This window comes from Oncorhynchus clarkii, chromosome 2, assembly GCF_045791955.1.
Source record: "Oncorhynchus clarkii lewisi isolate Uvic-CL-2024 chromosome 2, UVic_Ocla_1.0, whole genome shotgun sequence".
In the NCBI taxonomy this organism is placed as follows: Eukaryota; Metazoa; Chordata; class Actinopteri; order Salmoniformes; family Salmonidae; genus Oncorhynchus; species Oncorhynchus clarkii.
This window is the reverse complement of record NC_092148.1, coordinates 77,892,915-77,908,167: the sequence shown is the minus strand read 5'-3', so window position 1 is coordinate 77,908,167 and position 15,253 is coordinate 77,892,915. Positions and strand designations below refer to the sequence as shown.

The 15,253-nt window shown below is 44.0% G+C and overlaps 1 protein-coding gene across 2 annotated transcripts in view; it reads right to left on the bottom strand.

Annotated features, from left to right (window-relative positions):
- The window catches only part of LOC139382569 (protein arginine N-methyltransferase 8-B), a 47,399-nt gene extending 46,018 nt beyond the window's left edge, over window positions 1-1,381 (bottom strand). Inside the window, exon 1 of one of the 2 annotated variants that reach the window (XM_071126689.1) lies at window positions 233-1,381. In XM_071126689.1, the coding sequence (XP_070982790.1) occupies window positions 233-301 (69 nt within the window). In that variant the 5' untranslated portion in view covers window positions 302-1,381. Of the gene's footprint in view, window positions 1-226 lie in introns of both variants that reach the window. The other variant, XM_071126697.1, reaches the window with a different exon arrangement.
- Window positions 1,382-15,253: the final 13,872 nt, after the last annotated feature.

The window sequence follows — 15,253 nt, the reverse complement described above, 5'->3', positions numbered from 1 at the left end:
GATTAAAAGTATATGCCATGAGTGGAGCGTGCCACCGTCACCGAAGGGCATTTGGTGCACAAGAGTGGACCCGATGAGTACTAGAAAATACATCTCAGAGGTACCAGCCTACTCTGGATGGGTTTTGCATCCTCGAAATGATAATCAAACCTGACAGCTCATTGCACTAGCCTATTCATCACTCATATATTTAGTGTAGCCTACATTAATTTATCGTAACTTGCACACCTACCTCAGTGCTCTCGGACTCCGCCATTTTTCTCCTGAGGAGCATACAGCGGGAGGAGTGTTTCATTCCCATAAGAGCCACAGAGATGGTGTCTCGATATGGATAAAAATAGGATGAAATTGCATATATTTAAGGATTTAGTCGGAGTTCTGTTTGTCAAAAATGTTCCACATCATGACATTTTACAAAATGGCTCTTACAATTCAAAGATGAAAAGAGTACATAAAGTCCCACAAGAATAGCAACCCGTTTTAGCAGATAAACGTGTTCTGGAATCCAGAGTGCAAAAGTTACCTATCTCACATGTGCTTTCTAGGAGAGCATAAAGCAACCACTCTTCACTTTGCAACCTTTGGGCAAAAGGAATCCATTAAACGGCATTCCATATTCTCCAGCGGTGTACGCTGCTCCAGAGCAGGTGCGACGCACACTAGCAGAAATGTTCCCATCACATTTATGAACACAATTGGTTTCTAAAAATATAATCCAACGTCCCTATTGCTGTGATGTCTTGATCAGGCCTCATAGATGTTCATGTCAGCTCATTTTCCACGAAACTATTGCAAGCATTGCCTATTGCCTATTTAACTAAGCCTATTAATAGCGCAGTAACTTGTCCTCTAATGAGCCCATTTCAGCGCAGGCAGCTCCAAAACGTAGAAGAGCTCACGCTTTGCTTGATCTAATTGCCACTTTGTCGAATTGCAAAGCAGCTTATTATATAAAGTTCAACTTTACTCTGGTTGAATGCGATGATAAGGCAGGAAGCAAGTCTTGATGCTTGGAAGACATGGCACCACCACCTCACCGTGCGCGTGTGACATCAGTCCATTCTGCTTGATTGTCCACCTATTCCTATATTCAGTGAGACGATATAGGAATAGGGGTCTAGTCAGTGAATTTATGCTGCTCCAAAGCCGCGGGAAGAGAACCCCCTGAAAAATTTGAATATCTATATTTTTTTATAAAATATATTTACAAAAATATTAATACATTTTTCTTAAATCACAAAAGTAGTGCAGTGGTTCTTTAATATTCCTGTATTAGCAGAAAAAATATTTGTAAATATTTTCAAATTGCCATCGATAAAATGCAATTGTGTTCGTTGTCCTTAGTTTATGCCTGCCCATACCATAATCCCACTGCCACATTGGGCATTCTGTTCACAACATTGACATAAGCAAACTGCTCGCCCACATGACACCATATACACTGTCTGCCATCTGCCCAGTACAGTTGAAACCGGGATTCATCCATGAAGAGCACACTTCTCCAGCGTGCCAGTGGCCATCAAAGGTAAGCATTTGTCAACTGAAGTCGGTGACTACGCCGACTGCAGTCAGGTCAAGACCCTGAAGATAATGACAAGCACGCAGATGAGCTTCCCTGAGAAGGTTTCTGACACTTTGTGCAGAAATTCTTTGGTTGTCCAATCCCACAGTTTTATTAGCTGTCCGGGTGGCTGGTCTCAGACAATCCCGCAGGTGAAGAAGCCGACTGTGAAGGTCCTGGACTGGCGAGGTTACACGTGGTCTGCGGTTGTGAGGCCAGTTAGACGTACTGCCAAATTCTCTAAAAGAACATTGGTAGAAAAATGAACATTCAATTCTCTGGCAACAGCTCTGGTGGACATTCCTGCAGTCAGCATTCCAATTGCATGCTCCCTCAAAACTTGAGACATATGTGGCATTGTGTTGTGTTGACAAAACGGCACATTTTAGTGTCCTTTTAATGTCCCCAGCACAAGGTGCACCTGTGTAATGATCATGCTGTTTAATCAGCTTCTTGATATGCCACATGTATGGATTATCTTGACAAAGGAGAAATCCTCACTAACAGAGATGTTAACAAATTTGTGCACTATATTTGAGAGAAATAAGCTTTTTGTGGGTTTGGAACATTTTTTATTTCAGCTCATGAATCATGGGACCAACACTTTACACATTGAGTTAATATTTTTGTTCAATGTAAATACAAGGTACTGTTGTTGGGCTAAGTAAGGGATGACATAGAGCTTGCCATCTAATTTTATTTAGCTACCGGTACTTATCTATTCTATTTCTTTGCATGTAGCCTATATATTGTTGTGCTGCTGAGTGCAATTTGACTGAGTGAAAGCTGTGTTTATCATCAGGCAATACCTACTTCCTCTGCCACCCACACCACTCATTGCATTATTCACGGCAGAGGGCAAGCACTCACCAGACACACTGCTCAGCAGCTCCAGTGAAGCCCATGCTATACAGTACATCCCATCCACTCTCCACAGCCCCTGCACATCATGCATGGAGCTGAGAAATTGCGTACCAAAGCCTGCACAAACACCATGACTCCCAGATACTGTAAACAACGCATACACGCATGCAAAAAAACACACACACACGCATGCAAGCACACATGCACAAGCACATACACACACACTTGAGGCCCTTGACAAATGTTTGGCTATGGAACAGATTGGAGGGGACAGATTGTGTTTGAATGGTGACCAGCCCTTTGGCTTAAGTCTTAGAATTATCACTTTAAGTGTTATTGCTCCTCAGATCAGATGTTATGCAGTGTCTTGTCTCGATCTGTCTCTTTATTTCTGTCTGAACATAGTGCTTAGCAGAGGACGGGCAGTCTCATTGTGTCAGCTATCAGCTATCACTGTTCTCCCCATAAGAGTCTCTGTTAAAAGTGATGCACTGAAATTGCTTCAATTTCCTCTTCAGCTTTCTGCTGATCTATATACCGCCTTTTCATCAGCAAACGACTGCTACCGAAAATGTCCTATCATCTCTTGTCTAACAATAGAGCAACGTAACAAGGAATGACAATAGCAAAATACAATGAGTTACAACGATTAGCCTCTTTTTAACTGATGCTGCTCAGAGCTATCAATTGACTGCTGTTATCTCTCAGTTACCTCTCTCTGCATGATGTTCTGATTGGAGGAGTTTTCCCTCCCATTTAACAGGTGAACTTTTTAACTGGTCTGGTAGAATTTAGAGCACCTCCACATAAAATGCCCTATAGATATTTCCAAAATATTCAAAATGTGCATTTTAGTCCCAGAACATTGCTCTCTCACAGGAGGGAGTGGGAATACAAGTATAGAGAGTACAGCAGGATGATATTTCTGTCGGTGGTTTGAATAATGTGAGCAGTGCATCTCACCTCTCCAAGAACTAATATAGATCCTATTACATTCTAATTCCTTATTATATGCAAGAACTGATATGTGTTGAGAATTCTGATTCATTCGGGGACAAAATGGCTTCAGTGCATCACCATGTTGCAGTAGTAGGTGGTGGATAAGGTGAAAATGTAATGCTTCTCACAATGTCATGCTCACTAACATCTTGTGCAAAGCTCAATGCTCGCAATCAACAATTATTATTTTCAGAATGATCTAGACAAAACCAGTTGGTGTACAATCATTGATTGCCCCTTACATACCTTGTGTATGCAAACAGGTAGGTGCATGCCTACAGTATAGCATGACATCTATGGACTTTGAGTGAACAAATATTGAAAAGAGGATGAAAATATAATCCTCCCCCTCTCAGAACTTGCTCTTTTTCTTTTTTTCTCTCCCACTCTTTCTCTCTCTCTGTCGCTCTTTACCTGCTCCTGTCTTCCCCTGTTTGGCTGGCTTTGTCTACTCTGTTTGAACAGAGGGAATTGTGAGCGAGTTCATTCCAGCACCCCGCAGAGAGAGAACTGAGCTCAGTGAACTAACTTACACAGTACTTCTTTGGTCTGGCTTCAAGGCTATACATTTTTTATGTCTGATACGTAATCTAATTTGTAGTTTGCTTGATAAGTTATTTTGATAAAATGCTCTGATCTTAACAAGGAGTTGATCATAGAGTTTGTGTATAGTTCGATTTGTAACTTTTTCACACATGCTTTACAGTTGTCTCAGTCTGCAGGGATTTGAGGTGAATATGCCATAGCATAGATATCCCACACCCAATGCACTTTCTTCTATCAACACTGAACAAAAATATAAACGCAATATGCAACAATTTCAAAGATTTTACTGAGTTACATATAAGGAAATCAGTCAACTGAAATCAATTCATTAGGCCCTAATCTATGGGTTTCAAATGACTGGAAATACAGATGTGTGGGTCACAGATACCTTTAAAAAAGGGGTGTGGATCAGAAAACCAGTCAGTATCTGGTGTGATCACTATTTACCTCATGCAGCGTGAAACATCCCGTCGCGTAGAGTTGATCAGGCTGTTGATTGTGACCTGTGGAATGTTGTCCCACTCCTCTTAAATGGCTGTGCGAAGTTGCTGGATATTTGCGGGAACTGGAACACGCTGTCATACACGTCGATCCAAAGCCTCCCTAACATGCTCAATGGGTGACATGTCTGGTGAGTATGCAGGCCATGGAAGAACTGGGACATTTTCAGGTTCCAGGAATTGTGTACAGATCCTTGCAACATGGGGCTATGCATTATCATGCTGAAACATGAGGAGAAGGCAGCGGATGAATGGCACAACAATGGACCCCACGATCTCGTCACGGTATCTCTGGGCATTCAAATTGCCATCGATAAAATGCAATTGTGTTTGTTTTACATAGCTAATGCCTGCCCATACCATAACCCCACCACCACCATGGGGCACTCTATTCACAATGTTGACATCGCAAACCACTCACCCACACAGCGCCATACACGCTGTCTGCCTTCTGCCCGGTACAGTTGAAACTGGGATTCATCTGTGAAGAGCACACTTCTCCAGTATGCCATTGGCCATCGATGGTGAGCATTTGCCCACTGAAGTCGGTTATGACGCCGAACTGCAGTCAGGTCAAGACCCTGGTGAGGACGATGAGTACGTGGATGAGCTTACCTGAGACGGTTTGTGCAGAAATTCTTTGGTTGTGCAAACCCACAGTTTCATCAGCTGTCCGGGATACGCACACAAAGCTTATTTCTCTCAAATTTTGTGAGCAAATTTGTTAACATTCCTGAGGAGTATTTCTGTCTGTAATAAAGCCCTTTTGTGGGGAAAAACTAATTCTTATTGGCTGAGCCTGGCACCCCAGTGGGTGGGCCCATGCCCTCCCTGCCCAACCATGGCTGCACCCCTGCTCAGTCATGTGAAATCCATAGCTTAGGGCCTAACTTATTTATTTAAATCGACTGATTTCCTTATATGAACTGTAACCCAGTAAAATCTTAGAAATTGTTGCATGTTACGCTTATATTTTTTGCACTACATTTACATTACTATTTAGCCATTCAGCAGACGTTCTCATTCAGAGCGACCCACAGCTATTGCATTCATCTTAAAGTAGCCAGGCGAGACAACCACATATTACAGTTGTACCCCATCCACGTATCACATACATCATACAATACATAATGCATAAACATTTCTTTGTCTATCTTCATAGTCTCCATCGTTGTCACGGCCGTTAAAAGAAGAGGACCAAGGTGCAGCGTGTTGAGCGTACATATTATTTTATTTCAAAAAGACGCCGAACAAAACAACAAACACTACAAAACAAACCGTGAAGCTAAAGGCTATGCGCCATAAACAAAGTCACGATAGACAGATAGATAGCTGTCCCTGATTGAGAACCCTACCCGGCCAAAACAGAAATACAAATAATAGAATATAGAATACCCACCCCACCTCACACCCTGACCAAACCAAAATAGAGACATAAACAGCATCTCTAAGGTCAGGGCGTGACAGTACCCCCCTCCAAAGGTGCGGACTCCGGCCACAAAACCTAAACCTATAGGGGAGGGTCTGGGTGGGCATCTATCCGCGGTGGCGGCTCAGGTGCGGGACGCTGACCCCGCTCCACCACTGGCTCACCCCACTTTGGTGGCACCTCTGGTGCAGGGACCATTGTCGCCAACCCCGGACTGGGGACCCTCATCGCCGACCCCGGACTGGGGACCCTCGTCGCCGGCCCCGGACTGGGCACCCTCGTTGCGGGCCCCGGACTGGGCACCCTCGTTGCGGGCCCCGGACTGGGCACCCTCGCTGCGGGCCCCGGACTGGGCACCCTCGCTGCGGAACCCCGGACTGGGCACCCTCGCTGCGGGCCCTGGACTGGAGGCCGTCGTTGGAGGCTTCGTGCCATGAATCCTCACTGGAGGCTTCGTGCCATGAATCCTCACTGGAGGCTTCGTGCCATGAATCCTCACTGGAGGCTTCGTGCCATGAATCCTCACTGGAGGCTTCGTGCCATGGATCATCACTGGAGACTTCTTGCCATGGATCACCACTGGAGGCTTCGTGCCATGGATCACCACTGGAGGCTTCGTGCCATGAATCATCACTGGAGGCTTCTTGCCATGGATCATCACTGGAGGCTTCTTGCCATGGATCATCACTGGAGGCTTCGTGCCATGGATCATCAATGGAGGCTTCGTGCCATGGATCATCACTTGATGCTTCGGACCATGGATCATCACTGGAGGCTTCGGACCATGGATCATCACTGGAGGCTTCTTGCCATGGATCACTGGAGTAGAGGGACACACAGGAGGCCTGGCTCTGGGAGCAGGCACAGGACTCACCAGGCTGGGGAGACATACAGGAGGCTTAGTTCTTGGCAGAGGCACTGGAAACACAGGGCCGTGGAGGTGCACTGGTGGCCTCGAGCACAGAGCTGGCACAACCCGTTCTGACTGGATGCCCACTTCCACCCGGCAAATGCGGGACGCTGGCACAGAGCACACCATCCTGTGAATGCTCACTCGAGACACTGTGCGCATCACCCCATAGCACGGTGCTTGACCAGTCACATGCTCGCCACGGTAAGCACGGGGAGTTGGCTCAGGTCTGAATTCTGACTCTGCCACACTCCCCATGCCCCCCCCCCAAAAAAACATTTGGGGAGTGGCCTCCCGGTCTTTAGTGCCAGCCGTGACCCCTGTGTAAACCTGGGCCCTCTTTCTCGCTGCCTCCAACTTCCTCTCTGCTTCCAGCTGCTCCCACAGCAGGCGATCCTTTCCCGCCAGGATCTCCTCCCATGTACAGGATCCTTTGCCATTTAGGATGTCCTCCCATGTCCAGTCCTCCTGAACACGCTGCTCCTACTTACCACGCTGCTTGGTCCGTTTGTGGTGGGAGGTTCTGTCACGGCCGTTAAAAGAAGAGGACCAAGGTGCAGCGTGATGAGCGTACATATTATTTTATTTTGAAAAGACGCCGAACAAAACAATAAACACTACAAAACAAACCGTCAAACTAAAGGCTATGCACCATAAACAAAGTCAACTTCCCACAAAGACAGGTGGAAAAGGGCTCCCTAAGTATGGTTCTCAATCAGAGACAACGATAGACAGCTGTGGAGGCTTCTTGCCATGGATCATCACTGGAGGCTTCTTGCCATGGATCATCACTGGAGGCTTCGTGCCATGGATCATCAATGGAGGCTTCGTGCCATGGATCATCACTTGATGCTTCGGACCATGGATCATCACTGGAGGCTTCGGACCATGGATCATCACTGGAGGCTTCTTGCCATGGATCACTGGAGTAGAGGGACACACAGGAGGCCTGGCTCTGGGAGCAGGCACAGGACTCACCAGGCTGGGGAGACATACAGGAGGCTTAGTTCTTGGCAGAGGCACTGGAAACACAGGGCCGTGGAGGTGCACTGGTGGCCTCGAGCACAGAGCTGGCACAACCCGTTCTGACTGGATGCCCACTTCCACCCGGCAAATGCGGGACGCTGGCACAGAGCACACCATCCTGTGAATGCTCACTCGAGACACTGTGCGCATCACCCCATAGCACGGTGCTTGACCAGTCACATGCTCGCCACGGTAAGCACGGGGAGTTGGCTCAGGTCTGAATTCTGACTCTGCCACACTCCCCATGCCCCCCCCCCCCCCCCAAAAAAAACATTTGGGGAGTGGCCTCCCGGTCTTTAGTGCCAGCCGTGACCCCTGTGTAAACCTGGGCCCTCTTTCTCGCTGCCTCCAACTTCCTCTCTGCTTCCAGCTGCTCCCACAGCAGGCGATCCTTTCCCGCCAGGATCTCCTCCCATGTACAGGATCCTTTGCCATTTAGGATGTCCTCCCATGTCCAGTCCTCCTGAACACGCTGCTCCTACTTACCACGCTGCTTGGTCCGTTTGTGGTGGGAGGTTCTGTCACGGCCGTTAAAAGAAGAGGACCAAGGTGCAGCGTGGTGAGCGTACATATTATTTTATTTTGAAAAGACGCCGAACAAAACAATAAACACTACAAAACAAACCGTCAAACTAAAGGCTATGCACCATAAACAAAGTCAACTTCCCACAAAGACAGGTGGAAAAGGGCTCCCTAAGTATGGTTCTCAATCAGAGACAACGATAGACAGCTGTCCCTGATTGAGAACCATACCCGGCCAAAACATAGAAATACAAATATGCCAGCGTATTTGCCAGCCTGTGTGCCAACTGCTTGAACAGACAGTTCGGTGCCTTCAACACCTCACACAAAGACCAATAATGATGTAGTCAATCTCTCCTCAACTTTGAGACAGGAGTGATTGACATGCATGTCATTGACATTCGCCCTCTGTGTACATACGTGCTGCTCTGTTTTGGACCAACTGCAATTTGTCTATGTCCTTCTTTGCTGTACCTGATCACACAACTGGACAGAAGTCCAGGTGTGACAAAACTAAGGCCTGTAGGACCTGTCTGGTTGACTGAGATATCAAGAAAGCAGAGAAACGCCTTATCATTGACAGACCTCTTCCCATTTTAGTAACCATTGAGTCTATATGTTTTGACCATGATAGGTTGCTGACTAGGTCGACAACCAGCAGTTTAGTCTCCTCAACTTGCTCAGTAGCCACATTATTCAATAATAGATCCAGATGAGGTTTAGGGTTTAGCGAGCGATTTGTCCCAAAAATTATGCTTTTAGTTTGAGAAATTTAGCACCAGCCTATTGCTGGCTACCCATTCTAAAACTGACTGGAGCTCTATGTTAAGGGTGTCAGTTATTTATTTTACTGTTGCAGCCAACGTGTATACTGTTGAGTTATGTACATGAACACACAGCCTTTATTCAAGGTCAGTGGAAGGTTATTAGTAAACATAGAAAACAATATTTGTCCAAGCCGGCTTCCCTGAGGTACACCACACTTGTGTTTGCATTAGAGAAGCTTCCATTAAAGAAAACTCTCTGTGTTCTATTGGATAGGTAACGGTCCATCCATGATAAGGTAGAGGATGTTAATTCATAACACCATTTTTTTAAGCAATATGTTGACTGATAGAAGAAAGTACTCGGCTTCTATTTCATAGACATAGATTTGTGCGGTTTGTACCTAGCACCCTTCTTTCTAAGTTGCATCATCTACCCATTCGCCATTCAGCATACTGCACAAAGCTACCCTCTCTCCTATCTGAATTCCAACAACTTCCTGCCACACGTAGCTAAGCGTATTTTTTTCTCCCAAGAGAGGTTAACTGAAATCACGGCCCTTTTCTGCTACCGGAGTATGCCAGCCTAGCCCCTCTGTCAGCAGGCAAAACAGAGCTCAGTAGTAGCCAGATTAGCGTAATATAACAGGATAATGAGCAATGTATTAGCTTATGCTTTATTCTCCCACTCACTCACTCACTCACTCACTCACTCACCACACACATATATACATACACACTCTGCTGGCAAACAGATACAGTAGGCGTTGCCATCTGGTAGCAAGCAACTGTTGGCATGGAACATACAATGACTTCACTTGTGACTTTCTCACTCACTCCTGCGATAGGTTTGTGTTCCCCTTGTTATTCTACACATCAATCAGGAGGCATTCATTTACAATTGACAGAATATAGTGGTCATCAACCGGAAAGAGAAACAGCTGGCTTATTCTTTTCATGATTCATTTGTTGAGACACATGGGCATCGAAACTGGTTCGAATTATAGCCAGCAACTGCCTGGAAAGGAAGGGTACAATTTTCGGGAAAGCTGAGGTTCTGGATAGGGAAGCTATCCTGACCTGTCAATGGAATTAAGCAGTTATAATGGAGTGCAGTGGAGAAAATAGGTCTTTGATGTTGGTTCCATCTGATCTGGATAGTGTACGACTGTTTAATGTTAAATAGCATTTCCATTTACTGATGTCTGTGGGCGCTCTTAGGGTTGGCCTGAGTTAGTAATGCCAAAATTAAGTAGAGGGAAGGGAAAAAGCTGCATTGCTCATTTTGTCAGACTGAAGCGAACAGTGTTCTGATAATACTGTACAGTGTAAATCCCAATGAAAGATTTAACCTTCATACAGTAATAATAAGCCTTTTGTGTGTTTGTCAGCCATCTCAGGTGTGAAATTACACCAAAGATGGTGGATAATTGAAGATAATTCATCCAGGCTGTTTACCATTTTATTTTTTTTACATTTCCTGTCTACTTAAGGGGGTGGCTCTCCCATAGACACCAATGTGATAGCAGCTGGGTCTGGTCTACTTAGTTCATTGACTTCGATTGAAACAAAACAAATTAGGGAGTGGGATGTCTCACTTCCTCTTCCGTCTCCGATTGCACCTTTTCACCTATGATATGCCAACATTAGCTACACCATGGTGTCATGTCATTGTGGTTAGGCTTGGCTTACTCCGTTGCCCCAAAATATATATACTGTTTTGTATTAGAACAGTCTTGTAGTAAAGTGATATGGTTATGTCTTTTATTGTGACATTATGTTATCTCCAGTTAAAATCCTAGACTTTCTATGAAACAATATAACCATAACCCCAGATGAGGAGACCTACATACAAAAAAAGCCTGCAGACTCCCCTTCATGGAGCACCTGCCAGCACGACATTTTACATTTCTGTCATTTAGCAGATGCTCTTATCCAGAGTAACTTAGCAAGTGCATACATTTTCATACTGGTGCCCAATGGGAATTGAACCCACAACCCTGGCATTGCAAGTGCCATGCTCTACCAACTGACCCATACGGAACTAAACTAGCCAAACTAGCCTCCAAGCCCTCTGCGGTACCTCCTGATAACTTTCCTCATAGACACCCTATTGGCCTAACTTGTCTATTATACAGGTCAGGGTTGCTAACTAGGACAATATTGTGGCGAGTACATAGAGAATGATAGAATGATAGCCTCTTGTGGCCAAAAGACTGTTTTAGCATGGGCAGTGCCCTTGAGGGCTTCCAACCATGCTTCCTCCATTTTAAAGTAGTCAACTGGGTGGGGATTCCTATGGGTTGTAGCCATATGGTTCTGCCCATGCTGTCACAGATGCTATAATGGTAGAGATATAAGATGAGTCCTCTATCTACCAAAAGTTTAGTTTACGATGCTCACACAAGGTTTTGGGACTTTCTGGTTTTATCCGTGTGGTGATTTGTTGTTGTTGAATGGAGCGATGTGTTCTTCAGTGAGTCTGTAGCAAACTAAGACTGGATTAAGCTGTCATTCAGTCCCACTGGAAGACAGCTGAGGAGATGATTGACAAATCAAAGTGATTGTCTGGAAATCTCATTAGGCTCATTGTGTGTTGTGGATACATGGACGTTTTTAATTACGAGTCTGTTTTTAGCTGCAATGGTTGCCCACAGGCATGGACTAGCTTTGGCGTCCGTCCAATATCTGTAATTAGAGCTAATGATAAAGGGTGTGTGTTTTGCCATTGAAATTAGTCAACGTGATGTTTGCTTTCACAGCAACGGATGTTGTCCTTGCCTTAAAAACCCTTGTCATTGCATACTATGAAAATACTTTGGGTTTTATCTCCTGTTGATGTAAAGATAGTCTGGTTTCTCTGGGAACACTAATTGAAAAGGCTAATTAATAGTATCCTCCTAAGCTCACAGAATGAGGCCCATATGTGTGGAGTGAGGCTGTCGTTGCTGATATAAATAACACGCTCCGAAAGAATGGCCAGACCATCCATAGCACAATCTAATCAAATCAAATTTGATTGGTCGCATATACAGTTGAAGTTGGAAGTTTACATACACCTTAGCCAAATACATTTAAACTCAGTTTTTCACAATTCCTGACATTTAATCCTAGTAAAAAGGCCCTGTCTTGGGTCAGTTTATTTTAAAAACGTGAAATGTCAGAATAGTAGTAGAGAGAATGATTTATTTCAGCCTTTATTTATTTCATCACATTCCCAGTGGGTCAGAAGTTTACTTCCTCATGATGCCATCTATATTGTGAAGTGCACCAGTCCTTCTTGCAGCAAAGCACCCCACAAGATGATGCTGACACCCCCATGATTCACGGGTGGGATGGTGTTCTTCGGCTTGCAAGCCTCCCCCTTATTCCTCCAAACATATCGATGGTCAATATGGCCAAACAGTTCTATTTTTGTTTCATCAGACCAGAGGACATTTCTCCCAAAAGTTCGATCTTTATCCCCCATGTGCAATTGCAAACTGTAGTCTGTTTTTTTTATTGCGGTTTGTAGCAGTGGCTTCTTCCTTGCTGAGCGGCCTTTCAGGTTATGTCGATATAGGACTCGTTTTACTGTGGATATAGATACTTTTGTACCTGTTTCCTCCAGCATCTTCACAAGGCTTTTTGCTGTTGTTCTGGGATTTATTTGCACTTTTCGCACCAAAGTATGTTCATCTCTAGAAGACAAAACGCGTCTCCTTCCTGAGCGGTATGACAGCTGCGTGGTCCCATGGTGTTTATACATGCGTACTATTGTTAATACAGATGAACGTGGTACCTTCATGCGTTTGGAAATTGCTCCCAATGATGAACCAGACTTATGGAGGTCCACAATTAATTTTCTGAGGTCTTGGCTGATTTCTTTTGATTTTCACATGATGTCAAGCAAAGAGGCACTGAGTTTGAAGGTAGGCCTTGAAATACATCCACAGGTACACCTTCAATTGACTCAAATGATGTCAATTAGCCTATCAAAAGCTTCTAAGTCATGACGTAATTTTCTGGAATTTTCCAAGCTGTTTAAAGGCAAAGTCAACTTAGTGTATGTAAACTTCTGACCCACTGGAATTGTGATACAGTGAATTATAAGTGAAATAATCTGTCTGTAAACAATTGTTGGAAAAATGACTTGTTTCATGCACAAAGTAGCTGTCCTAACCGACTTGCCAAAACTATAGTTTGTTAACAAGAAATTTGTGGAGTGGTTGAAAATCAAGTTTTAATGACTCCAACTTCAACTGTACATATTTTGCAGATATTATCACGGGTGTGGTGAAAAGCTTATGTTCCTAGCTCGAACAGCGCAGTAATACTTAACAAAACAAAACTATACACTCAAACCCCCAAAATAAAAAAAGGAGTTAATTAAGAAATATAGAAATATTTATACAAGCAATATCAGAGTCTGCAGTATAAATATACACTGAACAAAAATATAAAATCAACATGCAACAATTTCAAAGATTAGAGTAGAGTTGAGCTACATTTCATATAAGAAAATCAGTCAATAGAAATAAATTCATTAGGCGCTAATCTATGGACTTCATATGACTGGGAATCAGTGGCGGTAGGTGCTGTTTAAGATGAGGGATATATATGTTTTTTCATGAACATGGCCTTATTTCTATTACAGCATATTTGATGACTGTCATTCATATTCCATTCACCCAGCTCAATGTAGCATATCGATAGGTTTAGGCTACTACATGATACTCCAATTTTCCCTGTACCCATCATGAGGTTGCTACAACCTAGGTAATGAATTGAAGTTTACAATGTAGGTGCACAGGTGAAGACAATTTTGAGTAATCAAGGTGACAGACAGTCATACTTGCAATACCGCATTGCACTCTCTTGCCTGCATCTAGCTGATCTAGGGTGTAATTACTAGTCCAACAGTTGCAAACGAGAGTTTCTATGGGACAAATTCAGTTATGTTTATCCCCATTTCGTTCCGTTTGCTTCCGTTTAAAAAATGTTTTAACAGAATCAGCGCAATGAATACACCACTGATCACATGCGAACACAATTCACTTTCATAGCAGCCACATACAAACAGCTCATTGAATATATAATTATTTCTTGCATCTATCTACATGCTCTCCTACTCTCACCCTTTCCCTTCGCTTGTGGACTTCAGTGCCCAACACATCAGCTGACTGTGACTAGGTGAAAAAACCTTTCTAAACCAAACCTTCATTCATATCATAGCCACTAACCGCTACACACAGCCTACATCGTTGTCAAGTCAGAGTCAATATAGCTACAATAACTAATGCATTATTAAACCTGCTACAATCATGCAGTACAGTGTACAGTCAGTCAGCAGCAAGCAGTTTAGCAGTTTCACCGACGGGCCCCGTGGCAATAAATTCATAAAACCAAAAGCTTACCTTGACTTAGAAGAGTTCCAGTGTTGGATAGCCCAAGCCAGCTAGCTAACATAGCATCCCTCTGTTTGAGCCGGGTGTTTGAGTAGGCTAAACTACAGTAACTTGCAAAAGTATTTGGCCCCCTTGAACTTTGCGACCTTTTGCCACATTTCAGGCTTCAAACATAAAGATATAAAACTGTACTTTTTTGTGAAGAATCAACAACAAGTGGGACACAATCATGAAGTGGAACGACATTTATTGGATATTTCAAACTTTTTTAACAAATCAAAAACTGAAAAATTGAGCGTGCAAAATTATTCAGCCCCCTTAAGTTAATACTTTGTAGCGCCACCTTTTGCTGCGATTAAAGCTGTAAGTCGCTTGGGGTATGTCTCTATCAGTTTTGCACATCGAGAGACTGAAATGTTTTCCCATTCCTCCTTGCAAAACAGCTCGAGCTCAGTGAGGTTGGATGGAGAGCATTTGTGAACAGCAGTTTTCAGTTCTTTCCACAGATTCTCGATTGGATTCAGGTCTGGACTTTGACTTGGCCATTCCAACACCTGGATATGTTTATTTTTGAACCATTCCATTGTAGATTTTGCTTTATGTTTTGGATCATTGTCTTGTTGGAAGACAAATCTCCGTCCCAGTCTCAGGTCTTTTGCAGACTCCATCAGGTTTTCTTCCAGAATGGTCCTGTATTTGGCTCCATCCATCTTCCCATCAATTTTAACCATCTTCCCTGTCCCTG